The sequence below is a fragment of the Cygnus atratus genome, chromosome Z, assembly GCF_013377495.2.
Source record: "Cygnus atratus isolate AKBS03 ecotype Queensland, Australia chromosome Z, CAtr_DNAZoo_HiC_assembly, whole genome shotgun sequence".
Classification (NCBI taxonomy): Eukaryota; Metazoa; Chordata; class Aves; order Anseriformes; family Anatidae; genus Cygnus; species Cygnus atratus.
In genome coordinates, this window is record NC_066396.1 from 10,724,471 (window position 1) to 10,751,046 (window position 26,576).

At 46.9% G+C, this 26,576-nt stretch overlaps 1 protein-coding gene across 2 annotated transcripts; it reads right to left on the bottom strand.

Annotated features, from left to right (window-relative positions):
- Positions 1-562: 562 nt before the first annotated feature.
- Positions 563-26,550, bottom strand: LOC118256683 (myosin-IIIb-like). Of its 2 annotated transcripts, none has more exons than XM_035563842.2 (30): positions 26,389-26,550; positions 26,245-26,310; positions 26,014-26,144; positions 23,025-23,127; positions 21,230-21,332; positions 20,602-20,758; positions 20,161-20,263; positions 19,840-19,968; positions 18,482-18,590; positions 17,150-17,266; positions 16,640-16,740; positions 16,116-16,202; positions 15,871-15,936; positions 15,449-15,562; positions 14,367-14,478; positions 12,579-12,625; positions 12,235-12,300; positions 11,831-11,950; positions 10,849-10,934; positions 10,559-10,606; positions 9,159-9,206; positions 8,881-8,972; positions 7,510-7,641; positions 6,836-6,960; positions 6,337-6,536; positions 4,202-4,291; positions 3,554-3,719; positions 2,914-3,222; positions 2,551-2,632; positions 563-1,378 (listed from the first exon to the last, which is right to left on the bottom strand). In XM_035563842.2, exons 1-29 carry the CDS (start codon positions 26,512-26,514, stop codon positions 2,573-2,575), a joined length of 3,213 nt encoding a protein of 1,070 aa, XP_035419735.1. In that variant the 5' UTR covers positions 26,515-26,550; the 3' UTR covers positions 563-1,378; positions 2,551-2,572. The 2 variants fall into 2 exon arrangements, 1 of the variants encoding a protein (XP_035419735.1); XR_004781288.2 differs by having other exon boundaries at positions 575-1,378; positions 2,914-3,217; positions 26,389-26,538.
- Between the last annotated feature and the right edge of the window lie 26 nt (positions 26,551-26,576).

A 26,576-nucleotide genomic window follows, 5' to 3' on the forward strand; every position in this document is an offset into this window, starting at 1 on the left:
AACACTGCTTGTCCCAACATAAAACCCAACAGTGCATGACTCCATTCCCTGGTGAGCTGGCAGCTGCATCGCTGAAGGGTACATCAGCGCAGGACAGCCCTGCGCTGGAAATGCCCAGGCCATGGCAGGCAAGCTGGAGCAAAGCACTGCCTGAGGAGCTGCACACATGCCACCCGGCATGGACTCAGTTGGCCATGTCATAGCTGTCACCTCTCCTAATGCCCCAGAGGAGGCAAATGCGAACCTTTGGCAGGACCCTGCGATGGCCACACATGAGGGGCAAGCTCCCTGGTGCTTGCTGGCAGCAGCTGCTGGAAGCAGCCCCGCATCTCAGAGGCCATCAACATGTGGGTGGGTGCTGGCAACTACGCAGGCATGGACAGGTTGGTTTTAAGCTCCTCAGAGGTCAAATCCTGCTGCAGTTACTGGACTTTGGAATAGATTCTGTGTCCTGAGAAGATCCTGTGTCTACTGTTCACAGGAGATGTTAGGTGCTCTCCTCTCTTTGCAGTCCATGGCCAAACTGACTCCAATAAGCACAAAGAAAACACTGAACATCTTATAGGAAGAACTTAATTGAAAATGTATTTTTTATTAAAGGTAGAAAATACATAACAAGTAGCATGGTCCTGTATGTTCCCAATCCCTCTCCCCTCAGTGTAAAGAAGCATATTCTGTAGCCTGGAGTTGCAGTGATTCCCAGACTTGCAGACGAACAAGGAAGTTTCAGCACTGGTGCCCTCACTTGAGCTCCGGCTGAGGGATGGGAAGCAGCATGCCAGGACAACACTGATGCAAGGGCAGGAAATTCCTGCAGGGGCAGGAAGATCTTCTCATCCCTTGTCTCAGCTCCTGTTCAAGTACTCCTGCATTCAGCAAAAAGAACACAGAAATTTCATTCCTCACCTCCCAAGCCTGAGCCCAGCTTTCCTTAGCACCCAGAGCAGCAGGTCCAAAGGACCAAAAGAAACACAGTGGACTTAAGGAGAAACAGGTAGGAAATCAGTAGAGGCAGCTGTGAGTGAACACGTTGTTGTGAAATATCCAGCTTGTGACTATTAACAGCGCGAGGTGAGGGGTCTCGAGGCACATTTAAGTATTGACACGCAGGTTATCAGGCATTGAGGATCTGTGCAGAGTGTGACTGTTCCCATGCTCTCCTCTTTGCCGGGATGATCCAGATGCCGAAGTCTCAGTCACTGAGACCGTCTGAGTGCTGAAGAACATTCATTTCTGCAGGAGTCCAGTCCAAGGGCACAGGGCCAGCTGGGTGCAGCAAAAAATGGTAAAAAAGAAGACTACTGTATGTCTGGATATGTTCACCCAGTTATGCAAGGCCCAGCAGCACTGGAAGAGGACAGGGCTGAGACACTCTGACCTGCAAAAAGTCATGAAACACAGCTCAGTGGAGGACATGAGAGGAGGGCTCCATTCAGGAGTCCCAACACAACACGTTTACAATCATCTGTGCAGATCCCACAGCTTTCACTTGGCTTCTGCCTAACCTCAAGCACAAGAAGCATCCTCTGGGTACATTGATACCCACAGGCAGGAACGAAGCAAGTGAGTCAAGCCCTTCAGGGAGAGGCCTTTCTCAGCCATCAAGAGGAAGACAAGACAGGCCCCAGTTGAAAAGCTTTGCTCCAACACGAATTCATGGAGCTGAGCCATGCAGGAAACCCTGCTGTCCCTATGAAGGCAGTGAGTCTGTAGCCAACAACACACTTGTCCGATCCCTCTCACTCCCAGCTGTTACAAACCCAGATTTCTTCAGAGGTGTACAACAGCCCCACAACTGCTTCATCCTGGCTTTAGCAACTGAACAGGGCAGGGACTGAGCCCACTGGCTGCACAAGGGAGCTGTGCATCCACTAGATGCTCCAGACAACTAACACATTGAGCACAGCCAGCTGTGTCAGAAGGCCCTTCCTGGCCCCCTCCATATACTCCTATAATCCACCCAGTACATTACAGCCTCGGTAACCGGCTGTGTCTCTAGCTGCTGAGACCTTGTTTAAAGCCCTTACTTAAAGTCCTCATAGGTTGCTGCCTTTCCTTACATTCTCAGCCTTGCCTTTGGCTCACAGACTCTGCTACCCCTCAGGGCTCTCTGCCCAGCACCTGCTTCTGATGTGTGCCTCTCTCCACAACATTAAGCCATTGCAGCTGACTACTGTAGTGTGCAGATATGTTTTCTGATAGCACTCTTTCCAGCCCCAGGCCCCTGAACTTCAGTCTCTAACAAACTGTGAGCTCCCTCCAGCAGCCTTGTTATTGTACTGCAAGCACACCATGTACCACAGGTGCTGGGAACCCAACCTGATGCTGATTGTTCCCATTTTTCCCAGCCTCCCTCTGCCACTGGTCTCTTTGCAGCCCTGGAATGGAAGCTGGCAGCTGCCCTCCATTTTTCCTGGTCTATTTCTAAGCAGTTGATGGCCAAGATGGCTCCAGGTAGAGCACGTAGGACAGGAAGGAGCCCCATTGCACCTCAGTTTCCTGGGGAAGCTAACCCTAACCCTAACCCTCCTGTGTGTGGTCTCCTCTTACCATGTCACTCGGCTGTACATCCTCAACGCTGAGAGCTGGACTGGAGCTCCTTACAGGAGCCATTCAAGGGAATGGAAGAGAACTGCAGTGAGAAGCAGACAGACAGCATTACAGTAGTACCAAATGGGTTTCTGGACACTTCTCAGCCCCACATGTTGTGGATTTCTCTTTAGGCATCTTAGTGAGCCTCTCCCCAGGCTCTCCCCAGCCCAGCACTTTCAATGAACACAGTCTCGATCCCAAGACCACTGAATAAAACCTGTGACCCAGGAGCACTACTTGTGGAAATAAGCTCCACACGCCCCACGGTGACTGTGTGTGCCATGGCTGTGGCGCTGGAAGACTGGAGCTGCCCCTTCTCACCTGCTGGATTTCCTTCATTGCCAGGCGTATGGAAGAGTGAAGGCGAGGGAAGGCCCGCTGGCTGCCTCCCTCCTTGCCCAGGCTTGACTTTGTCTTGCTCTTGTCCAGGCTCTGTCGCTCTTGGCAATTCTTGGTCCTCCTGAACCACATGGACTTGAGAACTGCGGCTGCTCCCGCCTTCAGGGTGGTCCTGCCAGCTGGAGACCCACTGGGACAGGGCTGCTCCTCGTGGGGGCTCTCCTCTGCCGCCACGGTGGGGGTCAGTGCAAGGGACTCCAGGTCTTCGTAATCCAAACTCTCGCTGCTATTCTGAGGGAGAGGAGAGTGGATTCAGCAGTGGCTTGCAGATGCTCCACACACCCCAAAGAGTACAGCCCCGAAGAAAACCCAGCTGTGATCACTGCTGGCAAACATGGGGCAGGCGGGCAACACCAATCAGCCAGGGCCTCTCCCCACCCCAGGACTCCCCAGTGCCCAGCTATTCACATTCCCTGGTGCATGCAGAAGAGGCCAAGCTGCCTGGCTAGAATAGGACACCCCCAGCAGGAACCCAAACTACAGAGAGTGCCGCAGTGACTCTCAGCGCAGGGCACAGTCCTTGCCCTATATCCTTTTCCTGCTGCAAATCCTCAGCACTCACCTGCCCACAGGGAACAGTCAGTTTCTCCATGAAGGGCTGGATGCCCACAGTCTGGTGATACCGAACCAGTTCGGTGAGCGACATGTGAGCACGGTCTTCCCCCAGGATCACATAGCGTGCATTGGGCTGCATCTCGATCATGTAGTGTCTGCAGCGGCCTTCGCCCCTGGGGAAATGGACAGACAGAAACAGTCATGGCATGGGGCCACACTCTCTCTCTAGGATCCAGTCATTGCTCTCTGCTTTTAAGAGCCCAGGTGTGATCAGAAGCCAAAGTAGCAAATATTGCAAAGATGCAGGAGATCCTCCATGCTGAAGCGACACGCAGTGTGCAGGAGGAGCAGCAATTTCCCCAGAGTCAGTGACAGGAGAACACAGGCAGCTGGATCCAAACCCCAGCAGACTACACTGCTTCCCACGCCTGTTATCTACATTACAACTTTGCCCTGCCCCTTGCCTGATGCTGTACAAAGACCACGGCAAGGGACAGACTGCAGGGGTTCTGTCTGCCACTCCAAAATTAGTCACCCACAACAGGAGAGGCTGAATGTCATACTTAATGGACTCTTCTGTGGAGAAGGCTAACTCCTCCATCCATGCCCAGCTCAGTTTAGGACCTTAACTTTTCTTCTCTGTGAGGTTCGTTACCTGTACGTCAGGGTGTAGCCTGGTCGGCTCTGGCTGATCCGAACAAGGAAGCAACCCAAAGGCTTATCAATCAGCAGGTTTTCAGCTTCCCTGGAAGCAGGAAAGAATTTTTCAGCAGACAGTGAGCAGCTGCCTCTGTGCAGAGATTCCCAATCTATCTCATCCGCTCCCATGGCAGTGATCCCAGCCCACTGGGAGGCCAACATCTGCCCCATGTGTTCCCAGCTAGAAGTTTCTAGTCTCAGGCTTGCTGGAGCAGGGATACATTAACATACTCAGGAGGCACAATACACTCAGACAAAGCCCTTCCAAGCAGCGCTGCTCCAAACCTACTCCAGCAGTCTGCTGAGTGCAACAGCTGCCCTCCAGCACAGATCGCATAACAAAGCATCGCTGAGATGAGGAGGTTGGGCACATGCACATTTTCCAAGGCACCAGGGCTGACAGAAGTCAGTATGGTGTAGGTTAGTGCTGCTCAGCACAAGGTGGAAAAACACCAAGTGTGCTTACCCCACTGGCTCTCTACTTCCTGCTGGAAGGAGGTCTTCCCCCTCTCTGCCCAAAGGACAAAGCATTGCTTTGTGCTCGCCATGTGCCTTGCTCTAGGCTAAAGGTGACTGTAAATCACCAGTGCAATTTGGGATTGCTCTGACTGCTCCGTTAAATGAGATTGAGCTTATACTACTGCATGGAGACTTAAATTCAGCACCAGAAAGCACCACTTAAAAAATACTTAAAACCCCAGTGTCTTTGGGAAGGATTTGCAGGCAGAGAACCTGCCTTGTCCTTCACTGTGAAGCACTCATAGCTAGCCTACATTTGAACTCCCAGGCAGTAGTTGTTTTGTCTCCCAGGCACTAGTTGTTTTCACGCATTCTTGAATTTGTGGACAAAGCAGTAATGCAGGTGAGGGCTTTGTTAATTATCTTTAAAAAAAAATGCAGCTACCAAAGAGCTGTCAGCTACTGTAGTGCTCTTTACTAAGCTAACATGCTGTGTAATGTCTCTGAATAATGTTCGCCCTGATAAGCCAACAAAATCTAGCAATTTGTAATCTAATAAAACCAAAGGAGACTTGCAATTTTAACAGAAAAAAAAGTTACAAATTGGAAAAAGATGACAAGGGTGCTCAAATGAAAGGCATATTTGGCACCAGAGCCCCCACACAAGTCCCCCTAAGTAAGGGACACCAGCAGTTAGCAAGCTTGCAACTCTAAAGATTAATTTGAACCCAGGGAAAACTGTAGCCAGAAACTCTGACATCTACCTGGCTAACCCCACTGCCTTGCTCCTATCTGATCACTGGTATAATCAGCATTTCCCTGATTGTCACACTGCTTGGAAAGAGGTAGTGCCTGGCTCAGCCAAGAGAGTAAAGTGTGAGGCCTACTCAGTAGCAGAATTTGAGACATTAATTTAAAGGCTTTTTTTTTTTTTTTCTCCAAAAAAGCTTGAGAGTTCACAGTCATCTCTACAAGAAAGCAGGGCTTTGTGGATGTGTCTCCCAGCCTAAAGGGATGTAAATTCCACCTATACTGCACTTAGATGAAGAAAAGTATCAACAAAAAAGCCTTCTTCTATTTCCATACCTGGGGACTTTGGTGAATCTTGTCATTGGGTACCCACTAAACCCTTTCTTAATACTTTCAAGAATAAATGAATACTGAATTCTTTATTCTTCTGCTGTAATTTCACCTAAACTGAGAATATGAGAATAGTCATAGTGAGTCAGACCAAAAGTCCATCTTCATTCAATATCACATCTATGCAAATGGTCCCGAACATGGCAAGCACATATATGTATTTCCTCACGTACATTCCCAGCCTCCCTTTTGTGCACTGGAGCTGCATTTAGGAACCCGCAGGGAATTTATTTGCTATGAACTAGAAAAGTCCACAGTCTTTCCTTGGACCTATGTAAAGTTTCAGCAGTTGCATCCTGTGACACAGCGCTCCGAGCTTCCCCCTAATGGTTTGAAGCTTCCAGCCTAAGAGTGAAAGGTTATGCATGTCACTCCCATTCCTCAAGGAAGCAAATCCAGGGGAATCCAACTTACACATTCTTCCTAAGGACACCGCAGCTTCTGCCTGCCTGCCACAGCCCAAACTGTGGCCCGTGTGCCCAGCACACTCACCTCCGGCTGATCATTCCATGCAGCCAGCTCGGAAAGGCCCCGTCATCCTGCATGACCTTCTGGGCTTGCGTCTCTCTGAACCAGCGGAGAGTTGCTCCTCTCTTGAGTTGCCTCATTTTTGCCTCTTCTCCAGTCTGTTCCTCTGTCCCCAGAGCAGGGCGAGGCCCAGTAGGATGAAGGAAGTTATCAAAAGGAGTGAACTGAAAATGGGGAGATGGGGAAAGTGGGAATGAAAGCAAGGTCAGACAGGGGCCCTTTGAATCACTTTGGCAGATCCCCTTCCTAAATGCTTCAAGACAAGATCAGTCACAAACTATCATGTGCTGCTTTCAGTTCCTCAAAGGTCCCGACCACACTTTTTAACTAATGACACTAGGAAAGGACTCTCTCTTCTGATTACTAGAAAGATGATGCTCTCCTGACCACGTGCAGGAGAATATGTGTAAGGAGCAGGAAACCAGCACACCTGGCTAAGTGACCCCAAAGCCAAGGTTGCTACCTCTGTTAGTTTGCTGCGTGGCCGTGGCACCGGTGGCTGTGGTGGCATATCAGGGGAAGTCTGAGGATGGGGACAAGGCCTAGGGAGTCTCTTCCGTGGCACAGGGATTGGAAAGGAGATTCTTTCTGCAAGAAGAGGAAAGAAGTAGATGAAATCTAAGATCCAAGATCCATGGGATCCATCATCCCAGGCATGCTGTCACCCTTGGAGGAGAGGAAAGATTTTGTCTTTCCAGCACACACAATAGCAACAGCAGGAAGAGGGATCATCAAGAACATGTTTGTGCAGCTTAGTCCTTTCCCATCTCTCCTCAGCCAGGCTTCTGAGACTGGGAAGAGGCAAAAGAGGCAAAGAGCACAGCCTCACAATCACTGTCAACTCCCACTCTGCATGCCACAAGGAAAGCTACATACAGGCGCAAAGCTATGATCAAAGTTCTCCTGCACAGAGCGGGTGGGAAGGCCACAGCTTGGCATTCCTCCCAACACAGCCAGGCAAACGACCTTCACCACACTGCTTCCACTCCCCACAGAGAAATCCTCACTTTCAAAGGGTGGAAATGTCAGCACCTCTCTGCCCACCCCATCATCCCCATGAGAGCCTAAGGCAGGCCATCATCACCTGGAGCTTACAAAGTGGCTGTGCATGGGACAGGGGGAGTGGGAGTGACTCACTCTGGGCCTCTGCTTCCATTGCCTGCTGTCGGCTTCTTTCTCTCTCTGCCTCTTCCTGTTGCCGCTGTGCCTGAGCTCTCAGCTCAGCCACCAGCTTCAGGTAACTCTTCCTGCATCGGAATCCCCTGAAAACTGTTCAGAGAAAAGCTGTGGTTAGGAAAGAAAAATGCTGATCATGCCTCTCTCACTCCCTGGGGGAAGCCCACTGGATGATATTCCTTCACCCAGTGCAAAACCCTCAACACTTGAACCACATTAACAAAAGAGCAATGCAAACACTCTGCTGTGAGCAGGCAGTCAAAACCATGTGAGAACTGTCTTCTGTTCTCTAAGCTGCCAGATCACAGATTTAAAACATCAAATTACAGATCTGAGCCCTCATCTCTAATGCCAAGGCACAGGATGCCTAAAAAACAGTCTCACAGAAGGGCTGCTGTTAGCCATCTATCTACTCAGCACCCTTCAGACACTACTTGAATAAAAGCAAAGCTCTTCTGTTTAGGAGATGGGATTTCCTTGCTGTCAGTCCATGAGATAACCTTTCCCTTAAGCTCTCATTACAGGGTTCACCCACAGGATTAGAGACATCGCGTTATCGTGCCTCCTTTACCAGTACTGAAGTACATGAATTGAAAGTAGCACCCTCTCATTCCCCTCTGGACGCTACCCACACATCTTCCCCACAGAAGACAAGGAGCAGCACGTGACTGATGTCTGTCACTGTGCGGTGCACGGCTGGAAGCTGCTCAGATGCTACAGCAGTGCAGCAACCCATGTAGAAGAGAAGCACAACAGGAAGGGACCAGGCAGGGTGACAGCTCCTCCTCACTGCACAGTCCTCCTGGAACCTATGCAGGGGGAAGCACCAGACTGCCCACTGTGCTCTGCTCTGAAGAAACAAGAGCAGACACTACCTGGAAGGGAAAGGGAAAACAAACCAAACCAAACCAACCAACCAACCAAAGAAACCCCACACCCTCCTGCCTGTCTGTGAAAGCAGGAATGAGATCTGCTTCAGGCTCATCTGCTTTTGCCTCCTCAGCTCACACAACTCACAAACAAGCCCTCACTCCAGAGGGCAGTTTGCCAGTCCTTGGGACACAGCCAAATCATATGCTTGTCCTGCTCAGCTCAGTTCCCCTGAACACATGCTTTCCCTTTCCGAGGCTCAGACTGCTTGATGGCTCTTCCCTATTCAGGGTAATCACTGAGGACACAGGCAGTAAACACTCTGACTCCACAAGGCCTTGACATGGAGATGGCCTGCCTGTCACCTGAGAAGGTGCAATAGTGAAGCAGGGACTGGGGAAAAGTTCCTCCTTGCTCTGGTATGAGACCAGAGTTGAGGGATCCTCTTGCCCCAGCGCTCACCTTTCTGTATGACAACTGCTGCTCTCTCCAGTCGCTCCACATACTTTGCCAGCTGTTCCTGGTGCCAATATTTAAAGAAAAGCCGCGACTTTCTGTGAGGTTGGGGAGAAAAGGAAGTATTGAGAAATACTGTTTGTCTAAATTTGTATCCAGTCACCCTTTGGACAGGCATTTCCTACAGCCATAAAGTTCTTCTGAAGGGAACCAGGTAACAGTTCACATGTATAAAGTCTCTGCAGTTCAGGACCTCACTCCCAGCAAGAGTTATCCACACCTACCCACATATCCAGCCCGTCAGGTCTGTACTTTGTAGTATCTCCAAGCAGCTGAAAGACAGGAAGAAAAGTGAAATAAATATTTTTCCACCCAGACTGACCACTCTGTGGCCAGTGCTTTTAGGTGCCGAAAGAGGGAGAAACTGCCTCAATATTTTTGCACTGCATTCTCTGTCCTGTCACCTGATGACACTCAGCAACCACCTGTCAATCTATTGCACTCCTTCAGGTACAGCTAGGAGAGGACTGCATTTGTGAACATTGTCAAAGGGGCTCCCAGACACAGACTTCCTTCTGCTTTCTGGGAAGCATTTCCACAGAGCCTTTTTCCTCATTTCATTTCTATGCAATTTTGAAGTACAGAAGTTACAGGCTCACCAAGGCAAGGTTTCCTGGGGAAAGTCTATTTTCCAATTCCAGTTTCATATTGCAAGCTCTGGTGATAAAACTTGGTTTGCTTAGAAAGTTTCTGCAATGCTTGGAATGAAAGCAGTACTCCAGCTGTGTTACACAGCTTCCTCTCTCTGCTTGCAAATCCAGTCTGTGAAACTATAGTGGCACTTTTTGCAAGTAAATTGCATAGCAAAACAGAAACGATTTCCCTTCTATCTCAGCCAACTTCTGCTATGCCAGGAACTACATGCAAGGTGTTTTTTTTTTTCCCAAACTCATCCTATGATTTTTGTGTGATAACACACTGTGCTGCCTGTCTACCATCATCTCTCTCTCATCCATATGATTCTCTCTGAACGTCACTTAGGTTTGCAGTTCTTATAAATTCAGTATTGTCAATAACTTCAAGGAGGTGGGGAGTTGCTGCTCTACATGTAGGAAGGAAACAGCTAACAGGGTGAGACTGCAGAGCTGGAGGGACATTTACACTTGGGAGGAACAATCAGGTTCTGGAAGTGCTATGGGTATGTTGTGCCTGTACACATAAAAAATTCTTGGACTAGAAACATCGTTTCTAGCCTGGAAGACATTCAGTGCTGGCTGCTTAGTCAGCATTGCCTTTATCTTCTTCACCTCATGAGACCATCAGGAAAAAACCTGGGGAGGCAGCTGGCAGCTGTGCCAAGTCTTGTCATACTGAGTTCTGTGGACACCCTTAACCATTACCATGACTCCCCAAATTGAGTCCATTAGCAAGTCCTCATTCCAGAGGGTAGTAAAGTTTTAAAATTGAATTGAATTGCTTACACAGTAATTCAAGAAAGATTTCATTCATCATTGCACCAAATGCTTTCTAAACACTAGCTGTCTTTGTCTAGGAATTTCTGTTCCCCATCACCACAAAAACGCGTCCTCACTTTGTTCTTTCTACTCAGTTTGCTATTCTAGCCTGACAACAAAAGTCTCTGATGAACAAACTGGATTACACACAACAAAGGAAAGGTTCCTACCTTTCTTTGGTGAGCGAAACATCTGGTTTAACTAGAAGAATTCCGTATCTGTGAAAAGCAAACCAATTCAGCAAGATAAAAGCCACATCCTTGACGTGCTGTGCTGATCCATGTCACCCTCACAGAAAACAACGATAAATCAGTCTTTCCCACTAGGTCTCCCACAGCAAACAACACCATGGTCTCAGGCGCATGAACTTTAAAGTAGATTCACTTCCTGCCCCTATCTAGTTACCAGAGTCACTTCTCTAACAATATCTAACAAGGAAAATTCAGAGGTTTTAACACACCTTTCAGCAAATTCCTCAAATGAAGGTCTCCAGGAGAAACCGTCTCTTCGGATCCGGATAGTCTCCAGCAGTCCGTTGTACCGGAGCTGAAGCAGCACCACAAAGACAGGATCAGAGAAACAAACAGACACAGGCCAGAACAGGTCAGTAGGGCATCAGTATGTCCCTCTGCAGACCAAACCTCTCTAGTTCAAAAAATAAAAAGGTTTCTTTCTGATGTTTCCTCGGCTAAAGACTGAATTTACCACATCCTGCAACTCTGGTCATTAACCACTCTCAGAAACCATAAAAACCAACAACTGAAATAACTTTACCTTCCAGCCATGGGCACTACTTTGCCCCTGTCCTTCAGAGGATAGTATTCTGCTTCCATATCTGTACAAAGAAGTACCCTGAGGCACATATCAACTTCCCTCTTAATCCCACCCTTTCTTATACATCATATACATATACATACATAAACACACACCAAAGAGGCCACAGAGTTTTCTGAACTCTTCTGATCATTTTCAATATTCTTTAAAGTGGCTGGATCTCAGACCTGACACAATATCCAAAGAAAGTTATATCAGCACACATCAGCTCCTATCAGAGCAATCCCATCTTGGCTCCTGTTCAGAGCTGCCCTGGAGAGGTACTGTCTGTACCAGTCCCCATCCAGAAAATGCAAAGATAAACCCTAGTCCCTGACAAGCAGATCTCATTGCAATCACGAAAATGAAATGGGAGAGGAGACTGTAAAACCTGAACATAGCAATGTGTCACAAAAACCACCAAATGCCCAGAATCTTTACACACACAAAAAACATGCCCATTCTTTCTCCTGCAAGGGGAGAGTCAGACCAGTAAGCTTCTAGGTATCTCTCTTGCTTTTCAGTAGTGTCTGACCTTCCCTTCCTTAAATCTACTCCTTCACTGCCTTAGCTCCACTTCCCATTGAGACTTGGCAGAAGCACCTGCAAAGGAAACTGCTTTTCCTTACCTGCTGTAGCAACATCTGGTTGTCCACAACACCTGGCTCCTTCTGGCTGTTGGGCTTTATACAGCGCACGAAGTGTGGGTTTGCAGAATACATCCTCTCCATGAGAACCATCAGGGAATGCTGGTGAGGGCAGAGAAAGATCAACAGCCTGGCAAGCCAGAGCACTGTCAGTGCCATACCCTGCAGCTGAGAACTGCCTTCCCATGCCACTAATTCAGGCTCTTGTAACAGCAACAGCCCAGGCTCTGGCAACAGCCAAGTTACTGCTAACAGCTATGCCTGGCACCCAGAAAAAAACTCTGTCTACAAGCTGGATGCTTTAAATATGCTTAGCAGCCTGGAAGCTCTCAAGAAAACATTACAGCACACATCTCAAGGGGCACTGCGGGGCATCAATACTTTACCCGGAACTGAGCTCCAGCAGACTGCTTTCGTGTACTGTTGAACTTGTTGTCTGCTTCTGGTATGATCTGAAATCAGACACAAACAAAAGGGTCACCGCTGGAAGGAGTGCTTGATTGCTATCCAAAGATTTCTGCCAGAAAGCAGATGATTAAAAGAAGACAGAATGGATTTCAGGGGCAGGAAGGTAAATGAAACACAGCAACAGAGGCAACCAGAAAACCCTGTACAAAACAAAGAAGAAATTGTTGCCATCAGATTGTTTGCTCCTATTTTCAGCCAGTAGTAAACATAAGTTAGCTACATCATCTTTTATCAATTTCCATGTGGATCTCAAATGCAATACCTTGGCTTTCACATGTGGCATCAGTGTCCCTGTCCTGGAGATAGTGGCTGGAAGAACAGAGATGATAGTTAATTTTGTACCTTTGCTCACAATCAACCATTCCTAAACATTCAAAACTTACTTCATACACAAATTTTTCCACACATGCTAAATCACAGGCAGTACTTTAGATTTCACTATCTGGAAATATAAGGAAAGAGCTAAAGAAGGTGAGAAGAAAATGCAAGTATAGTAAGCACACCATCCAGGCAATATTAGTTTCTGTCACTGAGAAGACAAGGCAATGGGGTAACTGAGCAACCATAAATGACCTTCAACAGAAAGATCATCAATAGTAGGCATCTAACAATGCAGAAAAAACTACAGATAGCAAATGGAAAGCTCACCCACTCATGGTCAACATGCGAGAGGGGAGATCATATATAGTCAGATAACATAAAATTAATTCAGTGATGATGATGAAAAATTCAGGGAAGTTGAATTTACTGAAGGATCTAATGACACTCTTGCACACCCTTGATGCAATACCGTCATGTGAATCATACAATCACAGAATGACTGAAGTTGGAAGGGACTGCTAGAGGTCATCTGGTCCAACCCCGCTGCTCTGCATCGCCACCTAGAGCCGGTTGCCCAGGACCAGACAAGCAATCTGCACTGAGAACAGGTTTTCTTTGGTGCTTATGAACTTTCAGAGTTGGGTCTCTGCATCAGAGGAGGTTCAGGTTGGACAGAAAAGATTCTTCACTGAAGTGGTGGTCGGGCACTGGGAAAGGCTCTCCAGGGCAGTGGTCACAGCACTGAGCCTGCTGGAGTTCAAGAAGCATTTGGACAATGCTCTCAGACATATGGTCTGAATTTTTGGTGGTCCTGGGTGGAGCTAGGAGTTGGACTCAATGATCCTTATGGGTCCCTTCCAACTCAGGATATTCCATGATTCTATGAACAGGATCAAAAAAGAAAAAAAAAAAGTTGCAGCAGAAGCACTGTATTCAGCCACATTACAATGAAGCATCTACCTGACTTTTCTTTAAACCTTTACTTTCTCAGAAGTTGTGGAGACTCTGAGGACTTACTAGTAACTGGAAAAGTGGGAGTATAGTGGTAGGAGAGAAATAATGCACACAACCTCAGGTTTTTTTAACAAGTTGTACCTTAATTTTTTCTTAAAAGGATCTTCTTTACCCCCATTGTTTGCACTGTCTCAACACCACTTTATTTACCATGTGAATAGTTATGAGCTATGGCTTTCTCCAGCTTCATTTCTAGACAAGAACAGAGCATCTAAGCAGTGGCTATATCTCTGGGAGAGGATTCAACCTTCCTTGCTTTCCAGCCATGGTCAAAACAAATGGTGCAGGCTAGAAAATCTACCAGGAAGATCTCGGGAGGTATTGCTGACAGGAAGACTAACATCCTGCTTCAGCAAAGACAGCAATCAACCAAAACCTGGATGCCTGGAAAGAGCAGGCTCTGCTGTAACTAGTGTTCGTAAACATGGTCAGACCTCTGGTCAGAACTATGCATATGCAATGTTCCTTCAATTCCACAGGAGGAACACCTCTGGATATTCCTGCTATCATACACATGTACCAAGGGGAACAAAACAGCTCAGACAGCCCAGTATATGCCAGCAGCCCTACTCCAGGCTGCAGCTTTCCCAGAATCTCGCTGAGGCTGTCAGCTCTGAAAAACATTTGTAGCACACAAGCCTCATCCCCACACTTAGCTCTTGCCAAGGAGGACCCCAATTCATGTGGGACACCCTATAATAACAGAGGGACTTGCCTGTGAACAGCACACTGAGCAAGGGGGTGACGCTGTTGATGAAGAGCCCACGGACATTGGCTGGCAAGGTGTCTCTGTTCTTCTCTAGAAAGCCACCAGCAGTGTACTGTACCTAGGGAAAAGGGCAGTGGTGCTCACAAGCTTGCTGCGAAAGCCACCTCCACAGCTTGCCAGGAGCAACTGTTAATCTGAATGTACAGTGGCTCAAAGGTGAATTCTGTAAATGCACATACATCCCCTTCAGATGCATTAGAACCACAGGACAGTAAAATAATACGGAGACATTTACCTTTTCTTGTTCAATTTTCCTTGATTTTCAAGTTTCATTTGCTTTAGGTTAATGCTTCATTCTTTTTCTTGCTTACTCCCTCTTCCTTTTGAATAGGCTCTCATCCTGCCTGTAATGTTTCTCTTGCTCCCTTCCTTTCTCTTGCTCCCTTCCTTTCTCATCTCCAGTTTGCCACTCCCCTTTCTATGCTAGTGTTAATGTTTGTAATAATGAATGTCACAAGTAATAACATAGTCAACAGCTTAGATTACTAAATTACATATTAGAATGACCTGATTTTCATCTCTGACCCTGCTCCAAAAATTAGGTCAAATCAATTTGATATATTTGGGCCAATGCTTTCAGAGCTGTGGCAGTAAGGCTACACGTAATAGTCCTAAAAACCTAGCTGCTTAATTACCAACTATGTATATTAATAAGTGCCTCCATCAAAATATTGATTACCTGGCTGCTTTCATTGTGTTCCTCAGTGTTTGCAATAGTGACTGCTTTAGTCTGGACCCCAATAGGCAAAGGCAAAACCATCAGACTCTCCTCCAGGGCTGTGGATGCAGGGCTTTTACTTTATAAAGGACTATTTTAAGATCACAGCTCCAATAGATTGATGATATGACAGATACTTCTAATGCCCTATGCTTCCCAGAGGAAGTCCCACTTTCTTCCTATACCTCCTAAAGAGCTTCCAGGGAATCCTAGAAGGCAGCACCCAGGGAATTCAAAGCCTTATTTGTCAAGCACCTCATTTCCCCCCTTCCTACATTACAACAACAGTCTTCCCACAAACATTACCGACCTTCCCAGCATAGTGAATGATGCTGAAGCCCAAAACACGTCCTCGGGCCGGCTGGAAGTTTAAATTCCCTTTAAAACTGCTGTTTAGCTTATCCACAAATGTCTTATCAGTTGCCTGCAAGAAAGCAGATTTCATAATCAAATTATACGGCTGCAACAGAGACATGATCAGGGCACATGGAAGCAAAACAAAGTATTGGAAGTGGCCTTGGCTCTGCAGCAGTTTTGTGCTCTCTCTGACTCCCCACAGCGATGCCAATATTATTGGACTGTCCCTGATCTGACTGTCCTGTTCCATCAGACACACACAGGGATCCCTCTACTCATCTTGCTATTTCACACACCTACACATAGTTTTCTCTGCATCCTAGAGACTTGTTACATTCCCCACATCATTTTTTCTGTCCCATATCCCATGCATACCTGAGGGAATGCACTCTGCTCATCCAAAAGAGATAGCAGCCCAAGTGGCTTGGCCAGGAGCAGATTCTGTAGAGAAAAGAGAGATATTATATACATCTAAAGCAGTACAGGGTATCCACTGTCACCTACACCACCCTTTGAAAAGGTCCTTCCCAGATGCGTCTCCTCCTTGTGAGATGGAAAGAGCAACACTCCTCTCTTGGCTGGATGGAGCGACTCTCTTCTGTCAGTCCTCTCTCACTCACCAGAATAGGTTCATTATTGTTGAACGTGATAGTCTCCCAAGGCAGTTCTTCCTCCCTGTAGGCAGCCTGTTCCAGCTGGAAAATGTGCTGAGACAGAGAAAACAGGTTGGAGCCCCCAGCAAACTTAGTTAGACAACCCTGAACATCTTCCTTCTGACCTTGAGCAGAGGCTGTCCTCTGCATGGCTCTCTTACCCATGGCATCAGAGGCCCATGATGAAGCCGCTGTTCTGCATGCTCATCCATAAGTTTGTCACTCACTGATGGTGCTGCATAGAGCACAAGCACTTCTCAGAGTCTAAGCATCCCTGCTCTGCCATCTCTGCGTATTGCTTGAGCCTTCTACTCCTACTCTCCCTGCACCAGTGGCTCTTCTGCCACAGCAGAGAAGGCTGCTGCTTTCAACCCTGCTGTTGCCTTCCAGGCAACAGACCTGTTTTCTAGCAAGTTCTCCTTCATATGCTAGGTAGATCAGTGTTCTGCTTTCCCTGCCATGCAAGGTGAGATCACTCACAGCATACTTACATGGTTGAAGAAGTGCTGCAGCTGCTCATTGGCCAGGTTGATGCAAAGCTGTTCGAAACGATTCACTGCGAAGTTTTCAAACCCAAAAATATCCAAGATACCTAAAAGAGGGGAAATGAGCACACCACGGAGCCTGCAGACCCCGACACACAACCAGATCTCCCATCGCACAGCTCTTGTGGCACACGAACCCCTGGCCAAGTAGCTAGTGGCAGCCCTCCCATAACTCCTCTTGGACAACCAGTTTGGAGAAGACCCACTCCAACCCCCAGCTCCTCTGCAAAGCCAGAGTGCCCAGAAATACAGCCTCACAGTTGCTTCAGACCAACCAACTGCTAGAGTGGCTGTTGCCCTGCAGACTTCATGCTGCTCACTAGCATCTCCAGCATCGTGTCTTTGAAACTGAAGCCCTACATGCAATCCCTGTGACAGCTCACATGGCATTTTTCCTTCGTCATGGCTGAGGGATGCATGTTTGAGGACAGAAAGAGCAAGGTAGGCAGAACTCACCTATCTCCCTCAGCTCTACTTCAGGATCCACGTTCTCAGCCAGCAGCTCGTTGATCTTGGAAACAATCCAGCCAAATACGCGTCCATATGCCACCTTTGCAATGGAGTCCCGAGCATCTGCACAGAGAGAAAACACACTGAAGGGTTCTGAGGAGAGTAGGGAATATAGCACACAAGCTGGCTCAATACATTCACCTCTAGTAACAACGTCTTGTGCTTTATGAAGCTATTTTAAAGAACAGCTGTTTTAAAGAACAGGTATCTGCCTGATCATCCCTGCCTTCTGCAAGCTCACAGAGAGCTCTTCCATTCTGAAATCTTCACAACCTTTCTACAAGATCAGACATGGCACACTAGGGCACTTGTGAGACCATACAAAATGGAAAATGTTCATCTCCACTTTTCAGAATATCCAGAGACTTGCTTTCCCTGCTGCCCATCAAATGGGTAAGGATCCTGTCAAGATTAAACAAGCTAGAGGATACAAGTTGTTCTTAGAAAATTGAATGGTTCTGCTGCAAACATTTGAAATTTCTCCTAGCCTATAGCTACTACCAGAAGTGTTGAGACACAGTGGGCAAGAGGAAGATCCAAGTGATGAAAAATTTACTGATATTGTAAGAAGAGGGAGACTAAATCAACAGGCACCTACTGAAAAGAGATGTTTTATTTTATTGCCTAGACAGATGTAAGATAAGACATTTCGGAAACAGAAATAGATAATTCTCTATTTTCACTTTTTTCGTCCATTTTTTAAGCAAAAATTTAGAAATGCTGGGATTTCATGTTGATTTTAAAAAAAACATATTTTAACTGAACCTATTTGTGAAGATCATCTTGGATTATTGTATTTTTCTTACTGAAAGGGAAAATAACACCTTGCACTTGTTACTTTAACACACTTCCCTTTTATCTAACTCCTTCCCTGATACTGTGCCATCTCACTGATTCTCTCAGTTATTTCTCCAACTACTACCTAAAGCTCTGCACACTGCCAGCACTCTGCAGCAGTAGCCTTCCTCTCTCTTGCAAAGACCATTACAGTTTTCTTCTAGGCTGAATCACAGAGAAAGCAAGGATAATTCTTTCATCTCTCATTTAATCTCTTCAGTCTTCTGGAGGTCAAACAAAAGCAGCATTCATGGTCATAGGCGTCAGTAAGAAACTAAGCAGATAAGCATCGATATACTTGCCTCTGTGCAAATGGAACAAGCAAGCGTCACAGACAGACATCCTTGTTCCTAAGACGTTGCACATGTGTAGGGACACCCTTCCATCAAATATGAGTCAGTCTTTAAAGCCAGTGCATCTGTAATTAATTGTGTTTCTTACCTTCTGCCTGCTGCTGGGTGTGAAAACGCTGAATCTGCTCTCCTCGGGTCACCGACATTGTGCAAATGAGGCATTTCAACAGTTCATCCTCCTGGACTCCAAACTGACCCTGGGAGAGAAGAAATAGATGAGTAAGGAGTTGATACTGAACCCATATTCTATACTGAACCCATACGGGGATTGTATCTATGTCTGTAGAACATCCAGTGTAATGGGGCCATGACTTCAGTTTCCAGCGTCTTCAGACGCCTTTGAGCTAAACTGTAAAATAAGTGTTACTGTTAACATCTTGCAGCACTGTCAAATGCATGCTCTGAGGTGTGCATTATCCCATGCAGTGAATAAGATCACTCTTGCACTCCCTCTACTTTCCATTTTGATCTCCCAGTGCTGCCACCTGTCACCTTCCTTGGGAGCCACACCAGTCCCTGCTGAATGGTTTAATGACTTATTGAATAGCACCACACCAAGGTGACTGTGCATGGTGCTGAGGTGTCTGAGCTTCAGCAGACATCAGTCACGTGAACCCAAAAGAAATAGGAAACAAACAGATGTAACTGAACTCCTCAGTAATTACTCTGACAGGAATTCCCCTCCTGTGGGCAAAAAAACCAAGGAGCAGATTTTAAAAAGACAGACAGAAAGAAGTTGGCTGCTGAACACATGTATGTGGTTGTTTCAGGTATGGTGTAGGAGGGATATAGGCAAGGAGATGAGAGTGAAACACAAAACCAAGGTTGCTGGGCTTTCAAAGAGACAAAATTAAAAGACAGAGAAAAAGCAAAAATATACTACATTTTTCTGTTCCAAGTTGTTAACAAAGTGGGATAATGTATCCATCCCATACCATAGAAATGGGACAGTCCTGGGAAATATATACTTTTTAATCTGATGACAATTTCATTCAAACTAGTAGAAAGTTTAATTCAGGATTATCAACAAAAATGATAGCAGTTAAAGTGGCCAGGATCTGTGTAAAAGCACAAAGCTAGTGTTCAGGAACTGCACACCTGAATTTCTCCAATGCATCACACTTAGTAACATACAGCTTTTGATTTTTAAAAACTTTACATTATGTGAAGTCAAGAAGGCACGTGTAATATCACCAGATGCAAAACACTGGTCCTAGATAAACAAGAACGAGAAGCTGGAAATTGTCTCCTTGGGCATCACAAAGCAGTGAACACAAAGGCAGGCATGGGGCCATACTTGAAAACAACTTGTTCTTCAGGAGTCCTCATACTAACAGGCAGAAACATCCTCTGCCATCTCTGGCAGGAGCAGCTCCTGCAGTTACACTGCCAGTGGGGACCAGCATCATATCTTTGAGATGTCTGTCAGCTCTTCTTATGACTCACCGCTGCAGCCTTCAGCCATCCCCGGGAGGCTTCACTCATTTTTAGAGACCCATTGCTCTCCGGAGGCTCAAAGGTCACATTGCCCAGAGACAATACGCCAGCCAAGATTGCCTGCATGTCCACTTGTTCCTAAAACACACAAGAGGGGTGACTGAAAACCTACTACTATATAACATACAACACATGGAGAGCCCAGATGGTGAAGAGGTGAAGGAAAGGCACAGGCAGCCTGTGGGAAAAGGCTCTACACAAAGTCTGACAGATTCAGGTGGCCTGGAAACACCATGGAAAACTCAGAAACACAACGATCCCCAAACTGACCTGTTCTTGGAAGCCCACCATGTCAAGGGCATTGCACACCTCTTGGTATTTCTGCTTCCAGCGCTGAGCTACGTCTTCTGTACCAAACCGTCCACTTATGTACCTGAGAAAGTGCATACCCCATACAAAATCATCATGCAATCAGCATAGCAAGTCAGTCCTACCCCAAATAAACAAAGCAGATCAGCAGCACTGAAGATGTGAAAGGCAAGGAAACTTTTCCAAGGAAATGCAACAAAGAAGAGACTACAGACCTACCAGCTTTCATGATGATCCATAAGATCTCTTCGTGTAGCTCCATTCAGACCCCACTCTAGCTTCCATTCAACTGTTTACCTGTACCAGGCTCTACCCCCAGTGGCAGAATAATAAGCTCTGTTTTGCTGCTTCCCTCTCTACCCCCCATCATGAAGACTAAATCAGGGTCTGCCCTGGAAGTACCTGTAGAGTGAAGGATCCAACAGCCCATACATCTCCTTTTCCTCTGAAGACAGTCCAGCAAACATGTAGTAGAAGATATGAAAATTCCTCTCGCCAGTATCTTGTTGCACTACCCGTGACTTCTCTAACAGATATTCGCTCAGTTTTGCACCTCGCACTGCACACAAGAAGGCAACAGGGTAAACTTTGCACTTGGAGACATGAAGCTGACTGAGCTGCCCCACATCTCTACTTCAGTGACAGGAGCATGGAGTTGTCTAAAATAACTGTCTTGTGTACAACACCCTCTAGGCTGCCCATCACTCTGAAAGTGGGCTTCTAGATGCTTCCCATATTGTATATGCTCACCTCCTTTAAAGGCAACCAAGACTTCAGGCACCACTGAGCATTACTGATACCTCCCCTGCACCATCACTCCCATATCCTTCCCATACTCCCACACCATCCAAACCCAGGACTTATCTTAAAGCCATGACTGCTGTTGTTATTTTCCTTACTTGCACACGATTCCCACAGAGAATAAAGTAACAAAATGTCACCCTCCTTAAGTTCTGGCTACTCAGTCCATTCCCTCCAGTGCCTAACCATCCCCCAAAGCAGTAATTTCAAATATTGCCCTTGACTTTACCTGTATTGTTCTGGAAACGCAGCTGTATGTATTTTCCAAAGCGGCTACTGTTGTCATTCATCACAGTCTGGGCATTGCCAAAAGCTTCAAGCAACGGATTTACCTGAAAGAGGTATACAGATAGAACAAGCACTCTTCAAATTAAGTGACCCAACCCAACTTGTTTGGAAAAGCTTAACTTCAGCATTTGCTATTTACTGTTCCAATGGAATAAGAACCACTCTGCCCATATGCACCTATTTTCTCATATCTTGGAAAAAAGAACTGCAAGAGCCAAATATGACAAAGCCTAAGCAGCATGAAATTACTGAAAAAAAAGCACGATTGAAGTGAATTATGGTCTTACTTGATCTCAGTAAGACCATCCATTTATTTGTTAAAAGACACTATTGGTATGACAAACTCCCCCAGTACATCTAATGTGACATCACTAGGTAATTTACTGCTAAACTACAACAATAAGCAAAGTAAAAATGGCACTTAATAAACTTAATCATGATAAATTACCTAATGACATTTGTAGACAGCATAATGATCAGGACAGTGAATTATAAAGAAACTAAGAGAACAGTAAGACCAGCCTGGCAAACCATATGCAAACAAGTTCAAATGACAATTTTTCCATAATTGAGCAAAGAATGCCTGCTGACTGGAACAATGACGACTTGGGGCACCTGCTGGGTAACCTGCAGAACACAGCTTTACAGCATGACACAGTAATCCCCAAAGAGCTAACATAGTCTTTGAATATATCTACAGGAACCAAGTAAGATTACTATAGTGAAAATGACTCTTCACAGTCACCTCCAGATGCTCCAAGGGCACTTCACCTGGATGGATGTGAACTTTGTTGTTAATAGAGCAAATACAGGCTGGTTACAAGCACTGCCAATCAAGCCCATCAGGGCTCATTAGGCCAGGCACAATGTTGAGCAAACACTGCTATCCTGCTTCCTAAGCCTGCTAAAGTCAGAAACAGCTCAGCAGTACAGCCCGTGCCACCCCTAAGCAGAGCCAGCAGGCATACAAATGCCCTGTTCCAACAAGAGAGAACACAACCCAGGCATTCACCTCAGATCCACCATGGATGTCACTAAACTGAAATAATATGCAATAATACAGAACATTTCATTTGAGTCTGCAAGAAACCTGAAACATAGGCTTTAAAATGAAACAGTCCAAGAACTTATTCCACTTAATCTATCACATGGAAGGCTAGGATATGATTTGCTCAAAATAAAAACTCCTCAGGGAGCAAGTCAAGTGGAAATACTTAAGACCAAAGAGACAAATATGTTTCAAAATCAGCTAGCAAAAGTATATGAAAATAGAAAAGATTAAGTCAGACAGTTAGCATGTATGTGCCTGACAGTAAGTATAACAAGCCAATGAAAGGTTACTGAAGGCTGTGTGGATTCTCCATCCCTGTGTTTCATTAAATCAAGACTTCATTCTTCCAATAAAACTCCCTATTCTACCTCAAACAGGAAATGATTCAGAGAAAAAGCCCCTAATCCCTTGTAACAGCAAACATGCTAAACGATCACAACAGTTTTCTGCCATTTAAGAATCAAACCACTACATTCCCAGCAAACAGAATTACTGACCCTACCAAATCTGCTAACTTGTGGTCAGCTATTTCATCATCCTTACCCACTATTTTATTATAATGTGTCTTATGATTTGCTCCCTTGTTTCCAGTGGTGATTCATCAAGAGGCTCCCGGTGCCTCGTGCAAGCTGCCCTGCAGCAGTGTTGCTTCTGCATCTGCAAGCACCACACTGCAATGACCTACCTGAAGGATCTGCTGCTCCAGCTGCGAGTTGCCTTTGCATAGGTTCATTATGTGCTGCAACAGTAGCTTCGTACTCTCTGTTTTCCCTGCACCGCTTTCTCCACTGCCAAGAAAAAATAAAGGAAACTCCAGCAGCTATAAAGTATAGTTGCTCTGACGCTCATGTCTTGGTGCCCCATCACTTAGGAGAGTGCTCTGCAATCCAAAAGCTTAACAACTTTTTCAGTTATGCTGTGTATGAATACAAACAGTGGATTCCACAAGGTTCTGATACCTCCCCAGAGGAATTTTTCTCCATCTACCAGGGAGTACAGACATACTCCATGCTGTCATTTCTGGATGGAGTGCACAGGACAGTCAATTTGATCTCCTTCTTACTGAAAACATATCTAACCTCTGCAGAACTACCTCCTTCAAAAGTGTTCTGACTCCTCCACATATGCTGGGGTTGACAGCTTTTTCTTTCTACAAAGAGATTTGCCCCATCCATCTTCTATCCAGAACTGAGTACTGATCATGCAATACTGCAGCAATCTAAAATCTCGGGCTCTTCACACATACACATGCTGCAGCCCGTTGATAATGCTGGTTTACTGCTGCAGAACTGCCGTCACACCTACAGCAGCAGCGTTGCACGTCATTCTGGCATCACATACACCCAGCACCTCCGCCTCCAAGACAAACAAGTAGCACTTGGGAAGCACAGCTTCCCGACTACTGGGAGGGGGAAATGTACAGTCAATGAGACAACGTGTCCTTGACTGATGGCATCATATTGGCGGAAAACACATGCAGCATATGCAGTTTAAAAAAAATGCAGGAAATGCTGCAGGTATTTATGAGGGCAGGTCTCCGTTTACACATAAGACCTTTGAGTATCAGGTGTGGCTTCTCTGCTTTGTAGCTCCCAGTGGCTCGATGCTTGTGATCAGCTACCTGTCATAGGCTGCTAAATACCTCAAATTCTATGACAGATACCTGATCACAAGCACAGATCAGGCCATCATGGTCTGAATATGGACAACCAAAACCACTTGCCAGTTGGGAAATAAGCAATCCAGACAGCATCCCTGCCAAATATATAAGATGATGTTTTGGTTTTCAGTGACTTCCTTCCTCCACAGAAGCACCATCCGTCAGTACTCCCACAGTCCAAGCTCACTCTTGCACACTCCCAAAAAAGGTCTGCCAGGGCCTGCAAACACACTCTCCAGCTGTGGGTGTGTAACTGCCCCAGGCTGTGAAAAAAACCAAAGTCACCTCCCAGAGACCCACGTGTTGTACCACAGCATACTGAGGCTGTGACTAACATTAGTTGGGAAGGAAAGACAAGCCAGTAGAATTTGCAGCACAGGACAACTTGGTTGCAATGAGCTTTTATCACCTGGGAGCAGCTGTTGTGTTCAACACCACTTGTAGCCTCTGAAACCTGACATCCAGACCTCCCAGAGGAAGTTAGGGAGACCAAGAGAGACCAAATAGAGAACACGAAGGGAAGGAAGGCAATATTTGTTTCCCAGAGAAAAGCATAAAGGTTCATGCCTGGCTGGAGATGGATATTTCTTACCAGTAGGCACCCGAAGCACAAAGAACAGTGGAACATAGTGCATCTCCGTGCTGTTCTGATAAACTGCGATCTAACAGGAAGAACTTCCACCTCATCACCCAAACTTTGCTCAAAACAGGTAATCTCATTACCAACTGTTTTACCACTTGCAGATTGTAAAACCATGAACTTCCTGTTATAGTAGCACAGACTGGTTAATAGGATTGCAAGATGCATGGCAGTAGCTCAGGCTGTCATCTCTGACACCACAAACTGCTGTCAGAAAAAAAGTGAGACCACTCTCTTCCCGGGAAACGCCTACAGGTCTTTTTGTCTTCCATCTCCCTAGACAATTCTATGACTTTTCTCCACTCGTAAGAACACTACCAGCACACCTCTTCCACCTGCTGACTCCGTGGCCACCATGCCCACTAGCGTTTCTGAGATTGCTACATATAAAGCACAGGCATTGATGGCTTGCAGGCTAAAGAAATGAGCAGGGCTGGAACTCAACATTGGCTCCCAGTCCCACCACAATGCTCACCAGTGATTCAGTAAGTTATTTCCATACCACGTTGAATGAAAATGATCTGAAGTCCTGTATAAAGCAGGAAATACTAAATCAAATAGCTAGCAATTGACATTTCAACTCAGATGACATTTAAACTGTCCTTTACCATCACCAGAACTGAGAGTTTGCTGGTGTTTTGAGGCTTTCGCTGCTAGATGATGCTGTTTGATGCTTTCTCTGCATTGATGCTGTCTGCTGCCCTCCAGTTTCAGATAAAAACAACAGTGACATCATGGAGTGAAATGCTCATTATATGGGAACACTGTGGGGTTATAAGAGCTCACTTTTTTTCCTTCTAATGCATATAACTTCCCACGGCCGTATGATTTTCCCTGACCAGATTCTTAAAGGTCTTACAGCAAAGAAGCTGCTCTTCTTTCCTCTGTTCTTTGCTTATTTATGGGAAACACTACTTTGTGAAAACAGGTCTACTCCATGATTTACAACCTTTATTACACAAGTTACACTGCGAGTCGTTTCACCAAAGAAAAGCAACCTGTTAGCGCTGGTTAATCTTTCCAACATGCCCAACAGAACTGACCCCTTCAGACCCGACACATTTAGCTTTGTTACCAGCATCGGCAGCCAAGTTGCTCCACAAAACCTAGCTTCGTTTGCCACACGTCTTTGTTTTCCTGCCTGGAAAGCATCGAGATGGCGAACAAAGATGTGCTGCTAACAGAGCCGGGTTTTGACTCACCCGAAGCTTTCAAGATGAGCTTAGTACCAAACTCTGACAGGATGACTGCTGCTGGAGACCAGTGGCAGCACCCCAGCCTCCATGACGGCCGTGAGCTGCTCCCTGCTTGTGTCTCCCACCTATGCCGGGCTCCTCCGTACCCTCAAGGGCCGTGCCGGTGCCCGCGCCTCACCTGATGACGATGCACTGGCTCTGTGGACGGGCTCCCCGGCGGCCCAGCATGGCATGGTAGGCCCGGTCGGCCACGGCGAAGATGTGTGGAGGCAGCGAGCCCTCATCGTGACACCGGTACTGCTCGGAGACCTGCGGGGGGGGGGGGGGGGGGGAAGGGGCCTTGAGGAGGGAAGGGGCGAGGAGCCAGGCACCCCTGGAAGGGGCTCCCAGTCCGGGGTGCTCCACTCACCTCTCTGCCGTAGAGCTGCAGGGGCTGGAAGGGGTTCAGGGCTATGAGGATGTCCCCCACGTCGGTCTGGCGGCGAGAGGAGAGAGCCGTGAGCCCAGCGCCCCGCCGCCCCGGCACCCCGCCCCGGACCCCGGCGGCACTCACGTAGACCTGCTGCCTCAGGAACCGCTCCCGCAGCCCGCGCAGCAGCGACGCCTCGTCCAGCTCCGACAGCGCCGCCAGGTTCCCCGCCGACCCGGCCGGCGGCTGCCGCTCCCCGGGCGACACCATGCCGGTCCCCTCCCGAAGCCGTCCCGTCCCGGCTCGTCCCGCCCCGCCGCCGCCACCGCTCC

Coding starts and splice junctions, on each gene's coding strand:
- LOC118256683 (XM_035563842.2), bottom strand. CDS start 26,514: ATGGTGTCGCCCGGGGAGCGGCAGCCGCCGGCCGGGTCGGCGGGGAAC. Junction 16,741..17,149: donor AGTAGAGCTGAGGGAGATAG/GTGAGTTCTGCC, acceptor CCCCTCTTTTAG/GTATCTTGGATATTTTTGGG. Junction 10,607..10,848: donor TTTGAGGAATTTGCTGAAAG/GTGTGTTAAAAC, acceptor TGCTTTTCACAG/ATACGGAATTCTTCTAGTTA.